At 37.2% G+C, this 21,047-nt stretch overlaps 1 protein-coding gene and 1 long non-coding RNA gene across 20 annotated transcripts; both read left to right on the top strand.

The window, feature by feature from the left end:
- Nucleotides 1-3,439: 3,439 nt before the first annotated feature.
- LOC122299432 (common plant regulatory factor 1-like) lies at nucleotides 3,440-20,645 on the top strand. 19 transcript variants are annotated; one of them, XM_043109745.1, is made up of 14 exons: nucleotides 3,440-3,676; nucleotides 4,070-4,176; nucleotides 4,260-4,368; nucleotides 6,390-6,550; nucleotides 6,765-6,818; nucleotides 6,964-7,059; nucleotides 7,189-7,269; nucleotides 7,860-8,017; nucleotides 8,184-8,223; nucleotides 8,362-8,416; nucleotides 19,287-19,507; nucleotides 19,699-19,776; nucleotides 19,888-20,013; nucleotides 20,122-20,645. In XM_043109745.1, exons 4-14 carry the CDS (start codon nucleotides 6,488-6,490, stop codon nucleotides 20,362-20,364), a joined length of 1,215 nt encoding a protein of 404 aa, XP_042965679.1. In that variant the 5' UTR covers nucleotides 3,440-3,676; nucleotides 4,070-4,176; nucleotides 4,260-4,368; nucleotides 6,390-6,487; the 3' UTR covers nucleotides 20,365-20,645. The 19 variants fall into 19 exon arrangements, with proteins under 19 accessions (XP_042965679.1, XP_042965742.1, XP_042965724.1 ...); XM_043109808.1 differs by having other exon boundaries at nucleotides 6,414-6,550; XM_043109790.1 differs by having other exon boundaries at nucleotides 6,469-6,550.
- Nucleotides 8,423-18,334, top strand: LOC122299517. The gene is made up of 2 exons (XR_006239701.1): nucleotides 8,423-9,353; nucleotides 9,454-18,334. It is a non-coding gene; the product is annotated as an uncharacterized LOC122299517 (long non-coding RNA).
- Nucleotides 20,646-21,047: the final 402 nt, after the last annotated feature.

Genomic DNA, 21,047 nt, shown 5'->3' on the forward strand with positions numbered 1-21,047 from the left:
ATATTTCAAGCAAAATTAAATTTCTAATTTCTTTAATTAATTTTGATCATCATCCTTTTAAATAATGATTGCCCAAACTCTCAGCAAAACTCATATCACAACAATGAAGCAACCTACCAACATTAATGAATACATCCAAACATCATAAATAAGGGAAATTTTTACCTAACCAAGAGAGAGGAAGTGCAGCTGATTGATTATACACAAATGTGTTACTTGGTTTTTTGTGGCTTCAATGTGCAAGAATCCATCAACGACAAGCTCCAAGAAGTTGGCTCACTGGTATGAAGACAAATATTGGTTCACTGTTTCAAAGACGAAGAGAAGCTGAAGCTGGTATGAAAATGAAGAAAAACTCAGGTGGTACAATAGTGAAGAGAAGCTCAGGCTCCACCCACGAAGACGAGGATAGCAGCTTTGCATCTGCGTATTTCTCATCATGTTTTCCATTTCTATTTCTTTCAATTTTTTTAAATAAATCAGCTCAGCCGATTGCACCATGGTTACGCATGGCAACTGTGTATATAAGAATTTTTTTTATATATTCTTAAATATTTTTAAAAATTACCAATTCATTAATAATTATTTCCTTAATTATCAAGTAAAAAAAATTTTAAAAAAATCAATCGGTTACTTTTATCGATTCAACTATCATTTTCCTAATTAGAAAAAGTGTTTATATGCTTCAACATTGTCGATCAGGATTGGAGAATGCTTGATATTCAAGTCCAAACAAGTTGTCTAGTTATATTTCTTCATTTAACCCCTAAGAGTTGGCTCAATTGGCAAAGGCCTTGGTCTTGAGGGTACACTCCCTCAAGTCTAAGGTTCAAATCCTTTTAAGTATAAACAATCTCTAAGGGCTATCAGATTGGGGGATTGTCTCGTTGAATTATCCGATATTCACTTATGAGAAACTCCTTGCTGAGGGCATGTGCACCGTTAAAATTAGTCGGGAAGTTGTTTTTAGATTACTGATGCCAATCAAAAAAATTTCTTCATTTTTTCCTTTACTTTCTTTTCAAGTAAATTGAGTAGGTCAACTTTTTCATTTTTATCTTTTATTTATTAATTTTTTTCATTTGGAATTATAGAAAATAAAGCTTTATTTGTTGCAACTTACTACTTGCATACTTTAAAAACCAAAAAAATAAAAAAGAAGGAAACCTAACTACTTGCATACTATCTAGACCGTTATATAAGTCATATATGTCATTTTCTTATGATTGATTCAATAAATTCATATTAGTTACTTTTATGATTGATCCAGAAAATTTATATTAGCCTTTTTTTAATATATATTTAACAAGATGATACAAAACAAAAATTGAAGTAAAATGGATGTCAAATAATTTTTTTCTTTTTTCAAATCTTTTATACCAGTTCCTTTTTTAAAATAAGATTTAGTTTCTGTTTAAATAGTAAAAATGTCAATTTAATTTTATTATTATAATTTTTTATATAAAATATAATAAATAATTTATTTTTTTTAAATTTTAAAATAATAATAATATTTTTTTTAATTTTTAATAATCCCATATAAGGATTGAACGGTCTAATATTAAATGGCTGGACGCGGACTTTAAAGGGCCAGTTCATAATTCTATTGACGACAGAGAGGAGTGAGGGACCAACCCTAAACCCAAAGATTGCGTGGCTCGAGTCTTCCATTTCCCATTAGCCGTCTTGGTGACGTTGGAATGAATAAACAATTTATTATTCACCCCCAAACGTTATCTGAAACATGTTATTAAAATAAATGTATAAAAAACGTTTACTAATTAAAATTATCTATCAATCATACGTCAAGTTTTAAATGTATAAATTTTAAATTTTTTTATGCAAAAAATAGGTCACATTATAAAAAATTATAAAAAATTTATTTTTTCTTGGTAGATCTCTACCCTTTTATAAAAAAAAAACAATGCTACATACAGTCGTGGGGTTTACGATTAAAAAATTAATTTTTATTTTATGTGAGTCTCATATTAATTTATTTTTTTCAAAGCGACTGCACGCCGCTTGCATAACTACGACTACAAATATCATTTCTCATAAAAAAATAATGTGAGATTTATATATTTGAAACTTATCCATAACATTACTCTATACTTCATAAAAAAATTATTTACCTTACTTTTAACATTATTTTTTTATTTCATAATAAATATATGAAAAATTCCATACAGTACCCTTATACTACATGCCTACTGAAGAAAAAAATAAAAGCTTATGTCAACAAGTTTGTAGGTAGAGATACTGAGTAGTATAACTTTAATTATATAAAATTTATTTATTTATTTTACTTATATAATGCTATATAATCAAAGTTGTTATTTCAATTTAAAGTTTCAAGTGAGACAGATAAATATATAAAGCTTACAATATTTATTATTATTCATATAATATTTTTAGTTTAGTAGTAAATAAGTAATAAATACCATATGACTCATTTTATGTGTGTATTTTCTTATACTTAAACTTCACAAATTCAGATAAAAATTTGAGAAAAAAACTGTCATAAGATTATCAATCTTTGAGTTTTTTTTAATAAATAAATATATTAATTTTTGAGAAAGTATGATGGTCAAGTTCGTTGTATATTCCTTGTGTATATATACATACATATTTTTTCTAAACAATATATAAATACAAATAATTTTTTTACTCAATAATTTTAGACCAATGCTACATATAGTCCTCATTTGAAAATTACAATATAGGGTTAGGTAATTTTATTTTTAAAATTTTTTAAAATTACAAAATTATCCATTCTAAAATGATATTTTTTTCTTATTTAATAAAAAACAAGCATATACAGTCCCACTTAAAGAATGTAAATAAAATTTTTCATAATTTTATACCACATAGAGATAAAATTAAAAGAAAAAAATAAAGAAAAATTCTATTTATAGTCCCCACTTAGGGACTGCATATGTATGTCATTTATTAAAAGAGAAAAAATATTATTTTAAAATAAATATTTTAATAATTTTAAAAACTTTTAAAGATAAAATTATCTATACCTGCATTGTAATTTTTAAATAAAAACTGTACACAGCATTACTCAAAAATAAAAAGAGGCCTATAACATAGGCGGTGAATAGAATTTTTTAAATACACGTTAGAAAATGCTATTGAGTCTTATAAATTTGTTTTATCATTTTAACTTATATATTTTAGTTTTTTATTTAATAATTAAGAAAATAAATATTAATATATTGATATATATATATATTTTTATTTTTTAAAATTATTTAAATATATTTAAAAACAAAGCGAGTCGCATTAGAGAGAGACAGAGAGTAAAAAGTGAGTCAGCATCATACACATTACATACACGCTCTATGACTATGCATATACCTCCCCATTTATACGACACGTGTATCGTGACGTGGACGTTAACCCGGCCCTCCCTACCTCGTTTCTTCTTCACCACCGTTTCTCCCTGTATTTCGTCTTCCATGAAATCCAGAACTCTCTTCTTCTCTGGATTTAGAGAGAGACAGAGAGTAGAGTGAAAAATGCAGGCGTTGAGAAGCTAGAGTTAATTGCTTTCTTAATATTTACGTCCTCGCCATCTCAGTTGTTTTCTTCTTCTGCTTATTATTCTTCACCACCATTTCTTCGGTTTTTTTACGTGAAGAGGTGGAGGTTTGGGTATTGAGAGCTCAAGGTATGTTGAATTTTGCGTTTGAGTTGTTGAGCTAAGAGAAAAATGATATGACATATATATATATATATATATTTGATTTTGAATTACTTCAATTCAAGCTCTGATCGGCGAAGTTGAAAATAAATAAATATGAACTTTTAGAGTTCTTCGGTGACCGGAAACTCCGGGGCACTAAGAGATACAGGATTATCTTCTTTGGTCGCGTTGAGATTTTCGTTTCCCGGAAAAGGACTCTGATGCTCTATATATTTTCTTTGCGTTCATTTTTCTCGGCATCCAAACAAAGGGTTGCAGTTGAAACTTTGATGGATCTCTATTATTTGCTTTAAAAGTTTTAATTTACTTTTGAATGCATATTTTTCTTCTCATGCTCTGTGTACTTGCCGTAAGAAGAGAGAGAGAGAATAGCAATTGGAGGAGAAAAAAGAAGGAAAAATAATAGAATACAAAACGAAGTCGTGCGATCACATCCTGTTGTAGTCTTAATTAGAAACTTTCAGGTATTTATCTGAAAAAAGTTTCCTGTATCGGGTACCATTGCCTTTTACTTGTCTCCTAAATCATTTTCCTTTAATTGATCTAGCGATATGTCCAACTACTGCCCGTCAGTTTCTTGTTATCGAGTAGAGTTGTGGAGAAGACGATAATGACCCTCCACCTTACAGTCTTTTTCTGCAGGGAACTTTTAGTCGGTATCATTTTTCTCCCTCCTTTTTGCTCGCTTCTACTTTTTAAATTTACTTTTTAGTAGGTGATCATTTTGAGTCTGCTTGCTGATGAATGCACCTTGTGGGCATAATGATCATTTATTACTCTCATATTATATACGATGTCTACTTATCAAAAAAATTATATACGACGTCGAAATCACAAAATCCATCGTCATTCATGATATCTAATTGCCATCGTCATTCATGAAATCTAATTGCCACCACCCGCTTTCTGTTGGCCCTTTAAGGATGATATTCTTCTTTTTCTTTTAAGCATATAGAAAAGGATGATTTTTTAATTGATGAAAATTATAATTATGGCTATATGATCACTGGCAAAAGCTTGGCAAAAAAAATGTGAAATCTACATCCTTTGTCTACTTGCTAAGGTAGCAGCGGACTAAATATGCAGTAAGCATTAAATTGTGTGGGTTCGCTAGCTGCTAAACAGGGGCGCTGATTGATTGTATTATTGAAGTTCAAGCATTTGATATGAGGAATCTGTCATTTATAGCTTTTTTCCTAAGCAAACTTACATGAAAATTAAATAGGGGAAATACAAGAGGTGAGGGTGACCTCAACAAAAACCCCATTATTGAAATTGCTGTGTATGCTAACGAACCAAATAAAAATAAATGGGCAATGGATCCAAAAAATTGGACCTGAAACCTTGTTCCTTGGCTTGGGGACCGCTAAGATAGCCGTTTTGTAATCCAATTGGTAATTTGGTGGATTTGTTGGATGTGGCTGTGATCTGCGCTTGGATTAGGAATATTGCAATCATCTATTCTAGAGTTGTTGAGGAAGATCTCCCCATCCTTTTCCTTTAGATTCTTCGTTAGGAGACGATAAAATATAGTTGGATATCTAGAAACGGACAGCCCAGATCAGTAGTGACTCATCAGAGGAATGCTCGGTGGTGTTGGGGCATGAGGTGACATAGATTTGATAGAGATCCTGAGGCAAGGATCCCAGCTATGCCGCACGTGTGGTGGTCAGTGGCTGGAATATGTATTGGCAGTTGAAAACAATGTACAGCTTAGGTGGCACGTGTAGCCAATGCATCTGTGTTTAGCAGGACTTCCACCTGGGTTTTGAAGATTAGCGACTGGAGAGTGCAGCTATGGGTTGTGTGGCCATCCCTTGGCCTGAAGGTGGTAAATCGGGCATTTTCCAATGTAGTGGAAAAAAGAAAAATACTAATAAGAAAAGTGGAATTTAAAACAGAAAGGCCTACTGTGTACGGGAGGAAGAGGAGGAGCTTCTGGAGAGATTAGGCTGGTTTCTTAGAGAGAGGTTGGAAAGAACTATTACAGAGAAAAGACAGCTGATATAGCGAGGCTGTGCAGATGTAGCAATTGTCATTTATAGTAGTCATCTTCCAGTACTTAAGTCATATTGACGACTTCATGGAGTTGGAACTAATGGAATGGCCATATTCACCTATTGAAGTCAATAGATGGATGTGGCCATATGCTTCAATGGGTGAAGCATAAACCTCAGTAACTTGACTTCAATAGGTGGATATGGCCATATGCTTCACTGCCAAGCCTGACAAGTTACTTAATTTATGGTGGCCACTGCCCGGTGCTGTAGCTGAAGTTTTGGTATGTCCAGTGCAAAGTGGCTACTCAGATAAATGATGAAAATTGGGGCCTACCTATGACAAGTTTCTTCGGAGGACCCTTCTTTGTCTGGCCAATACACGCTGTCAAATTTGTGGGCGTCCTCTTAAGTCATAATTCGTTCTGGGTTTCAGCTATTTCTACTTTCAATTGGGAGCAGTAGCTTAAGGTTACAGAATTGCATTAGTTTTTTGCAGCTCTTATGCTCAAACTTCAGTGACAATACTATTGCAGTAACGAGTCATTATATTGTAATGCTACATCATGAAGGTTCAGCAGGAATGGTTTACATCAATATTTCAGTTCTATATAAAAGTATAAATCCTAATATTTTAGACTCTTAATCGGCTTTCTATGGGATTTTCCTTTGCATCATAGATTGGCTTGATAACCATAATGCAGCCTGGTGACTTGTTAATCTGACAAACGAGGATTTTGTGACTTTATTCAAATCAAGATTTTGGAAGGGCATCTCCATGGGAAAACATGAAGAGGGAAAGTGTTCTAAGTCCGAGAAACCATCTTCACCAGCAACAGCGGTAAGCAGAGAAGTGACAATTCTTTTGTGGTCCAAACTGGACTGCCTGAGATGCTGTCAAAGAACATCTTTTAATCTATTTTCAAGTTTTATTTTTCTCAACCTTCTTGATAGAGAGGATGTTTTTTATGTGGATACATGTAATCTTATTAATTCTTTGGATCTAACTTTCAAAAGTCTTTGTTGAGTGATCCTCAATCCTTCTGTACTGACAGGATAAGACTAATCAGATTAATATTCACGGCCATCCTGGTTGGGCAGCCATGCAGGTTATCTATTATATGCCTGCACTTCATCTCTATTTTTGCAAAACATTTGTTGGAGGATGTTTATTTAATAGAATGTTTGCTATGTTATTTATCCTAAGAAATAGGAATATGAATAGTAATTCAAACTAATTCATTACATATTCAGGCATATTATGGCCCCCAAGTCACTCTTCCGCCATATTACAACCCTGCCGTGACTTCAGGCCATGCTCCTCACCCAAATATGTGGGGCACACCTCAGGTATTGACCAGCATCAAGGCAGTTGAAGTTTCTTTACGGTTTTCAATAACCATTAATAAATATTGTGTAGCGAGGAACAAATTATAAACATTCTTCTAGGATGGTTTGTTAACTTATTGATTCTTCCAGCCAGTGATGCCACCTTATGGGGCAACTTATGCAGCAATCTACCCACATGGAGGGGTTTATGCACATCCTGCTATTCCTCTTGTAAGTCTATGTTCTTGCTATTTTTGCTTGGAGCCTACTATCTTAATAATCAATATGGATTCTGTTTGCCTTTGCATCTTAGAATAACTTCTTTTGTTTTTGTTTTTGATTCTTGTGTCCAAGATCTTCGTTTGTAGACTGTTATAGTCTTCCTTGGGGGTGGCTTGCAATAAGAAAGATCCATTTGAGAAAACTCACTGGCTGGTTCTCTATCCTTCCTGGTAATCTGAGTGTAATGAAAATAATAACTTGTATTCGGTAGACATCCTGGTTTGTCCTGGCCGCACTACCCTTGTTCCTGTATAATACAAACTAAAAAGTATTGCAAAGAGGCGAGCAATGTTTTCTCACGTAATTATGTATTTATTTATTTTAAATTATGGATCAAATTCACATGGTCAAGGGGTTCCACTGTTGCTCCCTATAATTGAAGCTTTGGCTCAATTTTCTTTTGAATTCTTGCAGTTCTATTTGCTTGCTACTGTTAATGAAGCAATATAAAATTACTGATATATCAGTGATTGAGGACAAAGAGATGCATGCTAGGTGGCTGTTAATTAATTTAAGAAAATTATGGTGGGATGGAGCAGGCTGTATCTCCTTTGACAATAGAAACGCCTACAAAGTCTGGAAATACAGACCGAGGTTTAATGAGGAAGTTGAAAGAATTTGATGGGCTTGCAATGTCAATAGGCAACAGCACTGGTGAGAGCTCTGAGGGTGGGGCTGAACGTAGGCTGTCACAGAGGTTTGTTGAACCTTTTTCTTGCTTCTGCCTTGTAATAATCTATATATTTGTGCAATTCAATTGGCTATGGTAGACTAGCACTACTCTCCTCCATCCTGTACCATTTAGATGTCACTTGCACAGCTATTGTGGCTAGGCTAATTTGTTCCTTTGGCCACATGAACAGTTTGGAGACCGAAGGTTCCAGTGATGGGAACACCACCAGGGTGATGATTTCATACTTTTCTTATAAGCATTTTCTTGCTATCCCTTTGCACTTGTATCTCTTGATCTGGTTCTTATATTTAGATACACATTGATGAACACAACTGCCTATTTTGATTGTGGTCTTCACCCACCTTTAGGTTCAGGCAAATCAAGCCAGGAGGAAAAGAAGCCATGAGGGAACACCCACCACTGGTATCATTCTGATCTTCACCAAATATCTAATCTGGAGAAATAATAGAGTTGGCCTGGTATTTAGCAGCGTAGAAATTACCCATCACTGCATACATGGCATGAACTATTTCTCTTCTTTTTCTTCTTTAAAGTTTCACCCTTTCTTCAAGCATTAAAAGGATCTCTTATTCCCCAAAATCCCGTGCCCACAAGACTTCTTCCCTAGGAAGAGAGGACACTAGGATACAAGGCACTTGGTGACAGTGTATCAGTCAATGCGATGGCTGAGCTGGCCTCTTACACTGCATTAGAGTTGTAGTATGCCCTCTTGGGTGTCTTAAGCATCTGCTCCGCATGATGATATATATATACATATACAAGTCAAGTTTGTGAGAATGGCCGAATGCCTTGTCCTTGAGAGCTTTGTATATTATAATTCTTTACAAACAATTCTATACATGGAAACAAATAAGTATACGCCTAATTCTAGCCCTATACATGGTACGTAGAGAAAGATGGAAAGAGTTATATAAGGAAAGAATAATGAACAATAATGGACAGCAACACTGTCCATTGACAGCCCCCCTCAAATTGATGCGGGTTGATCAACAAGCATCAATTTGCTACTTAAGAAGCAATGTCAATGGTGTCAAATGGATTGAATACCTCCATTGTGAGGATTTCCTTTCATTATAAAGGCACCAATGTGCAATATATATGGCTAGAATTAAGCCTAAATTACAATAATCAAAATCTAAGTATGGAAACTAGCACCCTGTACAGATTCTAAGTAAAGAAATATATACAATTGTCTAAAGATAAATAAGGAAACAAAGAGCGTATCATGCTAACATCCCCCTCAAATTGATGCTGGTCAGTCAAGAAGCATCAAGTTGCCGACAAGAAACTGATGACGTTTTTGTGTCATGGTCTTTGTAAACACATCTGCGATCTGGAGGTCAGTAGAAACATGAGGAAGTGTAATGATACGAGAGTCCAATATTTCCCAAATGAAATGAAAATCCACCTCAATATGTTTGTATGTTCATGAAAAACAGGATTGGCAGCAATCTGAATGGCACTTGTGTTGTCAACATGTAGAGGTGTAGGAGAGGACTGAACACAACCAATTTTAGCAAGGAGACCACGAAGCCAGAGAATCTTTGAACAAGCAGCGGACATTGCATGGTATTCAGATTCAGTAGAAGATTTGGAGACATGATCTTGTTTCTTACTCTTTCAAGATATCAAGGAGTCACCAAGAAACATGCACCAACCCGTAACAAATCGGCGCGTATCAGGACATCCTGCTCAATTAGCGTCATTGTAAGCTACAAGACGAAGAGGAGTGCCAGTAGGGAAGAACAGGCCACGACTAGGGGAACCTCGAAGATATCGAATGATACGACGAACAACAGCCAAGTGTAGATGACGTGGAGCCTGCATGAACTGACTAACCTGCTATACAGTAAAGGAAATATTAAGGCAAGTAATAGTCAAATAGTTCATACTCCCCATTAACTGTCGATACATAGTGGGGTTAGAGAGGAGATCGCCCTCTTCCCGACGATACTTCGTGTTTACTTCCAGAGGAGTATCCACAGAAGAAGTATCCTAAAGACTAGCCAAAGTAATCAGATCCTGAGTGTATTTATGCTAATTCAAAAAAATGTCAAAAGGATCAGTGTGGACTTCCAACCCCAAGAAGTAAGTAAGAGGACCAAGATCCTTCATATGAAGGAGGCTTGGAGATGGTGCTGCAATTGGGTGATCAAAGCAGAATCCATCCCAGTAATAACAATATCATCAATATAAACCAGAAGAAGAACAATGCCAAGAGATGCCTTGTAGAAAAATAAAGAAGAATCATAGGCACTCTGCTTAAAAGAAAATTGAAGCAAAGTGGAGCGAAATTTACCAAACCACACTTGGGGAGCCTGTTTCAGCCCATACAACAATCTTTTCAATTTACAAACATCCGAGGAAGAAGAAGAGGACAAACGAGCTGGAAGGGTAATGTAGATTTCTTCTTTGAGATCACCATGAAGAAAGGCATTTTTGACATTCATCTGATGAAGAGGCTAGCCTTGGGAGACAGCAACAGAGAGAATAGTCCGAACTGTAGTCATCTTGGCAACCGGAGCAAAAGTCTCCTCATAGTCCACCCCATACTCTTGCCGATTGCCAAGTGCAACCAACCAGGCCTTATACCGATCCAGAGTCCCATCAGAACGCAGCTTGATGGAATAGACCCATTTGCAACCAATGGCTTTCACCAAAGCAGGACAAGGGACAACATCCCATGTATGATTATCCTGAAGAGTCCGAAGTTCCTTGACAATTGCCGCACGTCAACATTCATGTTTAGCGGCGTCAAGTTATTGTTCAGCGGCCTCAGAATAACTTGATAGGATGGGAATGGAGGACAGAGTAGCATGAAGAGAGGTATGAGATAAACCATACCGGTCTGGTGGACGAGATACTCTAGTTGAACGGCGAGGAACTGTGATAGTATCCAGATCACCCGTAGAGGATTCAATCTGAACAAGCTTAGATGGCGGACCAGTCTCAGGTCGTTGTCTTTCATATACAAGTCCAGATTTGAATCGGTCAGGAAAAGGAACCGGGTCATCAAAATTAGGCAAAGCATGCATCTCAGGCAAAGATTCAACAGAAGAAGGAAAGAATGACTGATGTTCAAAGAACACAACATGACGAGAAATACGAAATCGGTTAGAGCATGGATCATAGCAAATATAGCCTTTGTGAGAAGCACTATAACCCATAAAAGCGCACCTAACAAATTGAGCAGATAACTTATGTTGTTTATGGGAAGGCAAATGAACAAAGCAAACACAACCAAAAGTATGCATATCAAGGTAGGTAGGATGCTGATAATAGGGACGAAAGTAAGGACTTTCAAAATTCAAGACACGGGATGGCAATCTATTAATTAAATAAATTGCCGTAGATAACGCTTCAACCCAGAATTGAGGGGGAACAAAGGATTGGAGTAGTAACGTAAGAACAACATCCAACAAATGTCTATTTTTTTGTTCAACAACACCATTTTGTTGAGGTGTATACGGATAAGAACGCTGAGAAACAATGCCTTTTTGGTTAAGAAAATCATGAAGCTCACGAGACATGTATTCACCACCTAAATCAGACCACAAAATTTTAATGCCAGAAGAAAATTGTGTTTCAACATAAGTAGTAAGTTGTTGAAAGACGGAGAAGATGTCAAATTTTGAGTGAAGAAAATAAATCCAAGTATACTTCGTATAATTATCGATGACCATAGCAAAATATTTATAATTTGCATGGGAGATAACAGGAGAAATTCCCCATACATCACTATGAATCAAATCGAAACAACGTTCAACATGATTATTATGAGAAGGAACAGCAAGAGACTTACTTTTGCCTAATTTACATGTGGAACAATCAAAAGAGAGAAGAAAATTGATCTTTATTGCCCAACAAACCAGAGTTTATGACATGAGATAAAATAACGGAATTAGGATGACCTAACCGTTTGTGCCACACTTTACACTTATTGTTCACAGTGTTACAAGCAAATGAAATGACATCAGGAATGAAAAAATGTAAAGGAAATAAACGTCCAACTTTAGGCCCCCTCGCGAGTATCTTGCCCAACACCTGATCCTGCACAAGACAACCATCATGAGAAAAACGAACATCACAATTGTTATCAACCAATTGACCCACTGAAATTAGACTAGTAGAAAGCTGAGGAGATACAAAAACGTCTCTAATAGTGGAATCCATATCCCCAATAGCATGAATAGGTAACTAACTACCATTAGCAATCTAAATGTGTGCCGATCCAGTATAAGGCCGAACATTGCTAAGTGTATCAGAAGAACTAGTCATGTGATTAGATGCACCCGAATCAACAAGCCATGAGGGAGAAAGGGAACCGTTACCTTGCAGCCCTAAGGTTGAAAAAGCTAAAATAATCATCTGCTGAACCTTCTCAGTAGTAAGAGCAGATGAGTCATCAACAGTAGTAGAAGAAGCGAAACCCACAGTAGCCTCATAAGCATTAGCCTGACGATTTTGAGGACGAGTAGGACAATCTTTGATAATATGCCCAGCTTCTTACAATAGTTGCAAGATTTCCGTGCACAATTATTAGCAATATGACTATATTCTTTGCAACTGAAACATTGAACTGCCTGTATGTCTCGTCCCTTGCCATTTCCGTGAGCGACATAAGCCACTGCATTGTATCATTTTGTCGTGCTGATAAAAATAGCCTGGGTGGCAAGACACTACTTCTCACGAAGTAACTCCCCAAAACAAACATCCAAAGACGGCATGGGAGTATGATTCATCAAATTGGAGCGAGTGACCTCAAATTCAGGGCGTAACTTCATTAAAAATAGATCTCTCTTGCTTTGTTCATGAACTTCCTGCACAACAGAGAGAGAATCTTCTGGTACCTTGGCATAAATTATGTCAGTAAATTCTCCCCAGAGATTATTAAATCCAAAAAAATAATCTTGAATGGAGAGACTGCCCTAAGTATAACTGGCAATTTCATACTCTAATTGAGACCGTCGGGCTGTATGGTCCTGATTATACACCTTTTTTAAATATTCTCACATAGATTTAGCAGTCTTATAGGGCCTCAGATTAAGAACAATAAGAGGATCAACTGATGCTAAAATCCATGTTGTCACCCTAGCATCTTTGATCCCATAACTCTTTCCCGTCACAAATAAACGGAATTGAAATTCCCATGTAGAATAATATTTACCTGTGAATTTCACAGTAAAAGAATCGGAAGACATGATACTTGTAAGTAAAAAAAATAATCACACGTCCAACAAAGAGAATACCTGCCCAATTGAAATATGCCGACAACCAAAAATAAAATAAAAGAAGCTGCCGACACCCAAAAGTTCACAAGAAGCTGCTGCTGACACCAACCCACAAAGCCGAAACTGAAAAGGCAACAGAAATTCAAAAAGCAGAAACGAAAAAGGCAACAAAAATTGCCGACAAGGAGCCAGGAACTAGAGCCACGCAACAAGGAAGCTGAAAGCTGCAAAAAACATCAGACCCACAACCAGAATGCACCGAAAATAAGAGGAGAAACCAAGATGGCACCCAGATGGTGCCGAATCACCAGAACAACACCAAAAAACAGCACAAATGCCGCCGAGAACTCCTAAGAGAAAAGCTCGAGAGAAAAAAAAAATCATAAGGCTAGTAACCTGCTCTTGATACCATGTCAAATGGATTGAATACCTCCATTATGAGGATTTCCTTTCATTTTAAAGGCACCAATGTGCAGTATACACGGCTAGAATTAAGCCTAAATTACAATAATCAAAATCTATCTAAGTATGACAACTAGCACCCTGCACAAATTCTAAGTAAAGAAATATATACAATTGTTTAAAGATAAATAAGGAAACAAAGAGCGTATCATGCTAAAAAATGGCGAGTGAAAGCTTTGGTGAAGATATTAGCAATTTGGAGCTCAGTAGAAATATGTGGAAGAGTGATAACACGAACTTCAAATGTTTCACAAATAGAGTGACAGTTGACTTCAATATGCTTTGTGCGCTCATGATAGACAGGATTAGTCGTGATCTGAATAGCACTCGTATTATCTGCATGTAAAGGTGTAGAATCAGTCTTAGAGAAGTCTAACTCAGCAAGCAAGCCTCGAAGCCAAATAATTTTGGAACAAGCAAGAGACATCGCCCGATACTCAGATTCGTTAGATGACTTAGAAACTCTATCTTGGTTCTTACTCTTCCAGGAGATCAATGCATCACCTAGAAACACACACCAACAAATGATGGAGCGACATGTATCAGCATAACCGGCCCCATTAGTGTCGCTATAAGAAACAAGATGAGGAGAATTGCCTGCAGGAAAGAATAAGCCACGAGTAGAAGTGCCCTGAACATAGCGTATGATCCTACAAACAGTAGCCAAATGAAGATGAAGAGGAGTCTGAAGAAATTGGCTAACTTGTTGTACAACAAAAGAAATGTCTAGTCTAGTAATAGTGAGATAGACAAGGCTACCCACTAACTTCTGGTATAAACTGGGATCGGCAAGTAAGTCACCCTCCTCTTTACAAAACTTGACATTTAATTCCATGGGAGTATCAATAGAGGTAGCCTCTTGTAGGGCAGCTATAGCAATCAGGTCACTAGCGTACTTATGTTGATTAAGTGAAATACCAGAGGGACTACGATGCACCTCAAGACCAAAAAAATATGTGAGCGACCCAAGATCTTTCATATGAAAGGACTATGAGAGATGAGTCTTAAGCTGGCCAAGTAAAACAGAGTCAGAACCAGTGATCACAATATCATCAACATAAACCAAAAGAACAACAATACCCATGTCTGATTTTTGAAGAAATAATAAAGTGTCATACTTGCTCTACTTGAATGAAAATTGTAATAAAGTGGTGCGGAATTTATCAAACCAGGTCCTAGGAACTTGTTTGAGACCATAAAGAGAGCGACAAAACTTACACACATGTGAAGTCGGAGAGGGAAACAATCTCAAGGGTGGCTTCAGATAAATACACTCTTTAAGATCCCTGTGAAGAAAAGCATTTTTGACATCTAGTAGTGGCCAATCATTGGAAGCAGCAAGAGCTAGAATCATACGGACAGTAGTCATCTTAGCCACAGGAGCAAAGGTATCTTCATAATTGACACCATATTCTTGATTATTCCCAAGTGCAACAAGCCAACCTTTATAATGATCCAAACTGCCATCAGATCGGACCTTGATTGAGTAAATCCATTTGCAACCCAGAGGAACAATGGTGGGAGGACAAGGCTCAATGTCCCAGGTGTGATTGGCCTCTAGAGCAGAAATTTCTTCCTGCATAACTTGTTGCCAACATTCATGCTAGGTTGCTTGTGAGTAGGATGTGGGAATATCAAAGCTAGACAATGCAACAATAAGAGCTGAAATAGAATTACCAAAAGAGGGAAACCCATACCTATCCGAGGTTACAGAAACTCGAGAAGAGCTACGTACCGAAGGCTTTGGAGGTGCTGCAACTGACTGAAGCTAGAGCGTGGTAGGATCAAATATTGGGTGAGCCACGGGAAGAGACTGAGGGCGGAGCATCTTGTATACACAATACCTAGTTTAAAACGAGAACTAACTTGATGGAGATATGAGAACCACTGCTCAAAGGAGGGGAGGACCACAGTAGAAGAGGGCGGAACAGAAAACACAAGAAAGAAATGTTAATTTTCAAAAAGAAAATAATATTTCTAGAAATACGTGTACGATGTAATGTAGGATCATAGCAAATAAATCTCTTTTGACACACATTATATCCCAAGAATGCACATCGAACAAATTGAGCAAATAATTTATGTCACTCATGAGGAGGTAAATGAACAAAACATACACAATCAAAGGTACGGAGGTTATCATAACTAGGTTGGTTAGCAAACAAGCGGAAATAAGGAGACTCTATGTGGAGGACTTGGGAAGGTAAACGATTAATCAAGTAAGTAGCAGTTTTCAGAGCCTTAACCCAAGACATAGATGGAACGGAGGATTCTAACAAGAGAGTACGTGCCACATCTAGGAGATGACGATTTTTGCGTTCAGATACTCCATTTTGTTGTGGACTGGCGAGACATAAACGTTGGTGAATAATACTTTTAGAAGCCAAGAATGCCTAAAACTAAGTAGACAAATATTCACCACCGGAATCTGTGCGTAATGTCTTAATAGAAGCAAAAAATTGATTATCAACATATGCAAAAAACTCAATGAAAGAACGAAAAACCTTAGATTTAGAGCGAAGAAAATAGACCTAAGTAAATCTGCTATGATCATCAATGAAAGTCACATAATATTTAAATTTTTCATGTAAACTAATCGAGGAAAGTCCCCAAACATCACTATGAATAAGATCAAAGCAGTGAGAGGCTCCACTAGCATGCAAAGGAAAGGGAAGAGTTTTGCTTTTACCAAGTTTGCAAGATGCACACTCAAGAGATAAATAAGCATATTCTTTATTACCAAGTAAATCAGAATTCAATACATTAGATAAGATCTGAGTATTGGGATGGCCTAAATGACGATGCCACACCATACTAAGATCTGGAACATTATTACAAGCAAAAGACTTAATAAAAGAAACTGGAGACATTGTTGGAACAAGCAGAAGTAGTGGAAACAAGCTCCCTACTTTATGTCCCTTCGCAATTAGCTCCCCTATTATCTGGTCCTGCACAACACAACCATTAATAGAAAAATTAACAGCACAATTGTTATCAACTAATTGACCAACAGAAAGAAGATTCGTGGAAAGCTGAGGAGCAAGAAACACATAAGTGAACTTAGAAAAGGCATCTCCAACCGCAGCTATGGGCAAAGAACTGCCATTGGCAGTCTAAATAGTAGATTGACCAGCGTAGGGCCGAACATGACATAGAAGAGATTATTCATCAAGTGATTAGAAGCCCCTAAGTCCACATACCAGAGTTTAGTAGAATGGTTACCTTGGAACCCCATTGCTGATAATGCCGAAATTAGTATCTGTTGCACCATTTCTAGTGTGTAGTAATTTGCGGCAGGTGGTGCAAGATCAGAGGAAGCACCAGAAGAAGAGCCATGTGTTGCAGAAGTTGCTACTGGAGGGGCAAGAATAAAAGTTTGAAATGTTTGGGCCTGATGATTCTGGGGGCAGATACGACATTCTTTAATAATGTGACCCTTCTTACAATAAGAACAATATTTTTTAGGACAATTGGCAGCAATATGCCAATATTTCTTGCAGCAAAAACACTGCAAGTTTTTAGATATCATAGGTGGTCCTCGCCCTTGGGCAGCATAAGCCACAATGGGCGATCCTGAACTGCCATGGGAATGCTCCAGAGTAGCTTGAGTATTAAGATGTTATTCTTCGCGAAGTAACTCACCAAGACAAACATCAAGAGAAGGAACAGGAGAGCGATTCAGCAGAGAGGAACGAATAGATTCAAATTCGGGACGTAGTTTCATAAGAAACTGATCACGACGACTAGTCTCGTGAAGTTTCTGAATAATGGAAAGAGCGGCAACAGGAAAATCCGCAGTAACCAACTCAGCATATTCGTTCCAAAGGGTCAGAAAACCCGAATAGTAATCTTGGATGGAAAGAGTGTCATGTAGAAACATAACAATCACATGCTCTAATTGAAAACGACGAGCAACATTATCTTGATGATAAACTCTCTTTAAGTAAGTCTACATGGATTGTGCGGTGCGATGAGGCCGCAAGTTGGTGACAATATGTGACTCAACTGAGCCAAGAAGCCAAGACATAATCTGAGCATCAAGCACAGCCCAAGAAGGAGAAGATTCTGGTTCCCTGGATTTATCAGGATTAGGTTTGCAATCCGTGCCATCAATATGGCCCCAGAGATCTTTTCCCTTGAGGAAAATTTCAAATTGAAAAGCCCAAGTAGAGTAATTTTTTCCCATCAACTTGATGCACACGGGTGCGGAATCCATCGTAAAGAAACGAAAGCTGAGACAAAAGCCAAAAAAACCGAAGGCCGAAATAACCAAAAAAAGGAACCAAAGCCGAGAAGCAAATAGCACCCAATATTAATGGTTCCGAGAAGCAAGAGCACAAAAAAAAATTTGTAAACAGCAAAATGAGAAGCAAGAGCACCGAAAAATAATGTAGGCAGCAAAAGAACGTGAGACCAAAGAACCAAAACTTGCAAGATGTGTCGCACAACACCTGCTAACAGCCACATAGGACTGTTTTGAGAGCCACACCTACAGAAGAACGTCGGAAATACCACCAAAAGGTTGTTCCAACGGCCATTCAGCCACAAAGATGCCGAAAAAGACCAGGGAAGACTGCACCAACAGCCACCTTGTCTGTAAACCACCGAAAGACTTGCACCAAAAGAATACATTACCCAGAAAATAGACTTGCACCGAAAGATAGAGAAGATGACGTCGGAGACACCCAAAAACAACACAAAGACCACCGAAACAGAGAAGATTCACATCGGAACCAGCACAGAAGCTACCAAGAAGAAGTGCAAGTCGAAACTGCACAAAGGCACTGAAGCCGAGAGAGAAAAAAAAATTCGAAGGATGCTTGAATTGTTAGTCGACAGCTCTTTATACCATGTCAAATTTGTGAGAATGGCCGAATGCCTTGGCCTTGAGAGCTCTGTATATTATATATTCTTTACAAACAATTCTATACATGGAAACAAATAAGTATACGCCTAATTCTAGCCATATACAATGGTACGTAGAGAAAGAAGGAAAGAGTTATATAAGGAAAGAATAATGAACAATAATGGACAGCAACACTGTCCATTGACTATACATACATACATACACGAGAAAGTATACAGTGTCGTGTTGAATTGGATTTGATTCTGGCAAGCAAGGAGAATGTAACAAGTATGTTCCCCCTGCACAAAAGCTGGTCACCTTAGCTAGTCATACCCATCTGTAGAGATTCAGGATTTGAAGTTCAAATTAAACCATATAACAAGTAGATGATTGTTCAATTTGAAGAAACTGTGCTTAGCAATACCTTATTGTTTCATTTTGATTTCTAGGCTCTTGTTTCTTGAAGGAAACATATGAAATATCTTATTGGTCTTTGTGCATAGTGGATGGTAATTTGTTCTTGCTTAAATATGGTTAGAAACGGTATATTCTACAATCTAAAAAAGAATTTGGCACTAAATTACTAGTTTGTGAACATATTGATGAAGTAGCACATTGTCACGTGCTTTAAATGACTGCTTGTTGGCAAACTTCTGTGGTAAAGGAAGTAATTGAGCAATCCACCTGAATTCATGTTTTGATGTCTTGGTTTCCTCTATCTCTATATGAACAGAATGTGATGGCAAGATTGAGACCCCGGCCAGTCCAGTTTCTGCTAAGGATGTAAATGCAGCTCCTGACAAGGCCTTGTGCGCAATTGTCACTCCTGGTAGTGTTGCTGGAAACTCTGTTGGGGCTGTTGTTTCCCCTGGCATGGCCACATCATTGGAGCCCAGGAACAATACTAATATGAATTCAAAGACAACAACTACTGGTGTCCCGCTGTCCTGCACGGTATTGCCTTCTGAAACATGTTTCTTTAAGTTTTCAGCTTCATCCCTCTCATATCTTTCCAGGATATACTTACCATTCAGAACTTTGAATCTTTTTATCGTTTCAAAAATTTGGTGCTTTACTTTTGGAAAGTAAGTCCCTCTAAACACTTTCGTGACCTAAATTGGTAATGGGTTGTTTATATTGTACAGAATGATAGGGAGCTGAAACGAGAGAGGAGGAAGCAGTCTAATCGAGAATCTGCTAGAAAGTCCAGGTTGAAGAAGCAGGTATGAGAAACTGAGATTTTTAAATGCTTAGAAGTCTCATATTGTTGGGTCGAAACCACCTTTTAGCATGTTCTCATTAATTGAGCTAATGCTGTGCAACCCTTTCTCCAGGCTGAGACAGAAGAACTTGCACGTAAAGTCGAATCCTTGACTGCTGAGAATGCATCAATAAGATCTGAGATAGATCGAGTGACAGAACACTCCGGGAAGCTGAGGCTAGAAAATGTTATATTAATGGTAAATCTATGTTCCATCTCTATAATTCCTACATGCTTTCATGAATATTTTTAATCCCTCGGAGTCTCATACTCTTGCTCCAACTTGTAAGTTGGTTTTGATGTACAGGAGAAACTGAAAAATGCTCAACTAGGACAGACAGAAGAGATCATTTTGAACAGCATTGACAACAAGAGGAGGCCCCTACCTGTTAGTACAGAGAACCTGTTGTCAAGAGTTAATAATTCGGGTTCCATTGTTCAGAGCACTGAGGAAAAGAGTGACATGTATGAGAACAACTCCAAATCAGGTGCCAAGCTACATCCACTCTTAGATGCGAGTCCCAGGGCCGATGCCATGGCTGCTGGCTAACACAAAAGAACCAGCATTACCATACTTTTTAAACTTGTGGTTTTGGCAATATTACAAGTCCAGGATTACTGCTAACAGTAAGCAGAAGAATGAAACCAAACAGCTGAATGCGGTTGGTGCCCGTGAAAATGCAGACACAAATTTTTACTTGTAAGTTGGGCTTTTCATGTCAGAACTTATGTCATTTTATCAGCGTTCAGAATGCGTGGAAAGCAACTGAAGGTTAATGTACATTGAAGAGTTAAGAGAGAGAGTCGGGGAAATAATATGAACCTTTCATATGATCTGCTTGTTCAAATTGTTATTAACTAGTGATTTGGACCTCGCCTAGTATGTGAAGAAATTTATGGGCTAACTCATATCGTAAAACCGGTTCAAAGAAAAATGTATGCTCCAATCTTATAAACATGTTCAAGACTTTGTTCACATTCAATGAAAGATTTATTGTTCAACAATATGTGATGAGAGGATTTAAAAGCTTGTACTTGTTGCGTGTAGGTGGAGAATGACCGAAAAATCCACCCGGAGAATAACTATATATATTGATGTGAATTTTCCGTGCGTGAGCTCATACTATGTCAGAATTTATGCTATTTTTCTTGCACTTTTTACTTGCATCCAAACAAGATCCTGAACTCATGGGCAGGAATGCAAAAACCTGCACTTTTTGTTTTTAAGTACTG

The sequence above is a fragment of the Carya illinoinensis genome, chromosome 2 (assembly GCF_018687715.1).
Source record: "Carya illinoinensis cultivar Pawnee chromosome 2, C.illinoinensisPawnee_v1, whole genome shotgun sequence".
Taxonomy (NCBI): Eukaryota; Viridiplantae; Streptophyta; class Magnoliopsida; order Fagales; family Juglandaceae; genus Carya; species Carya illinoinensis.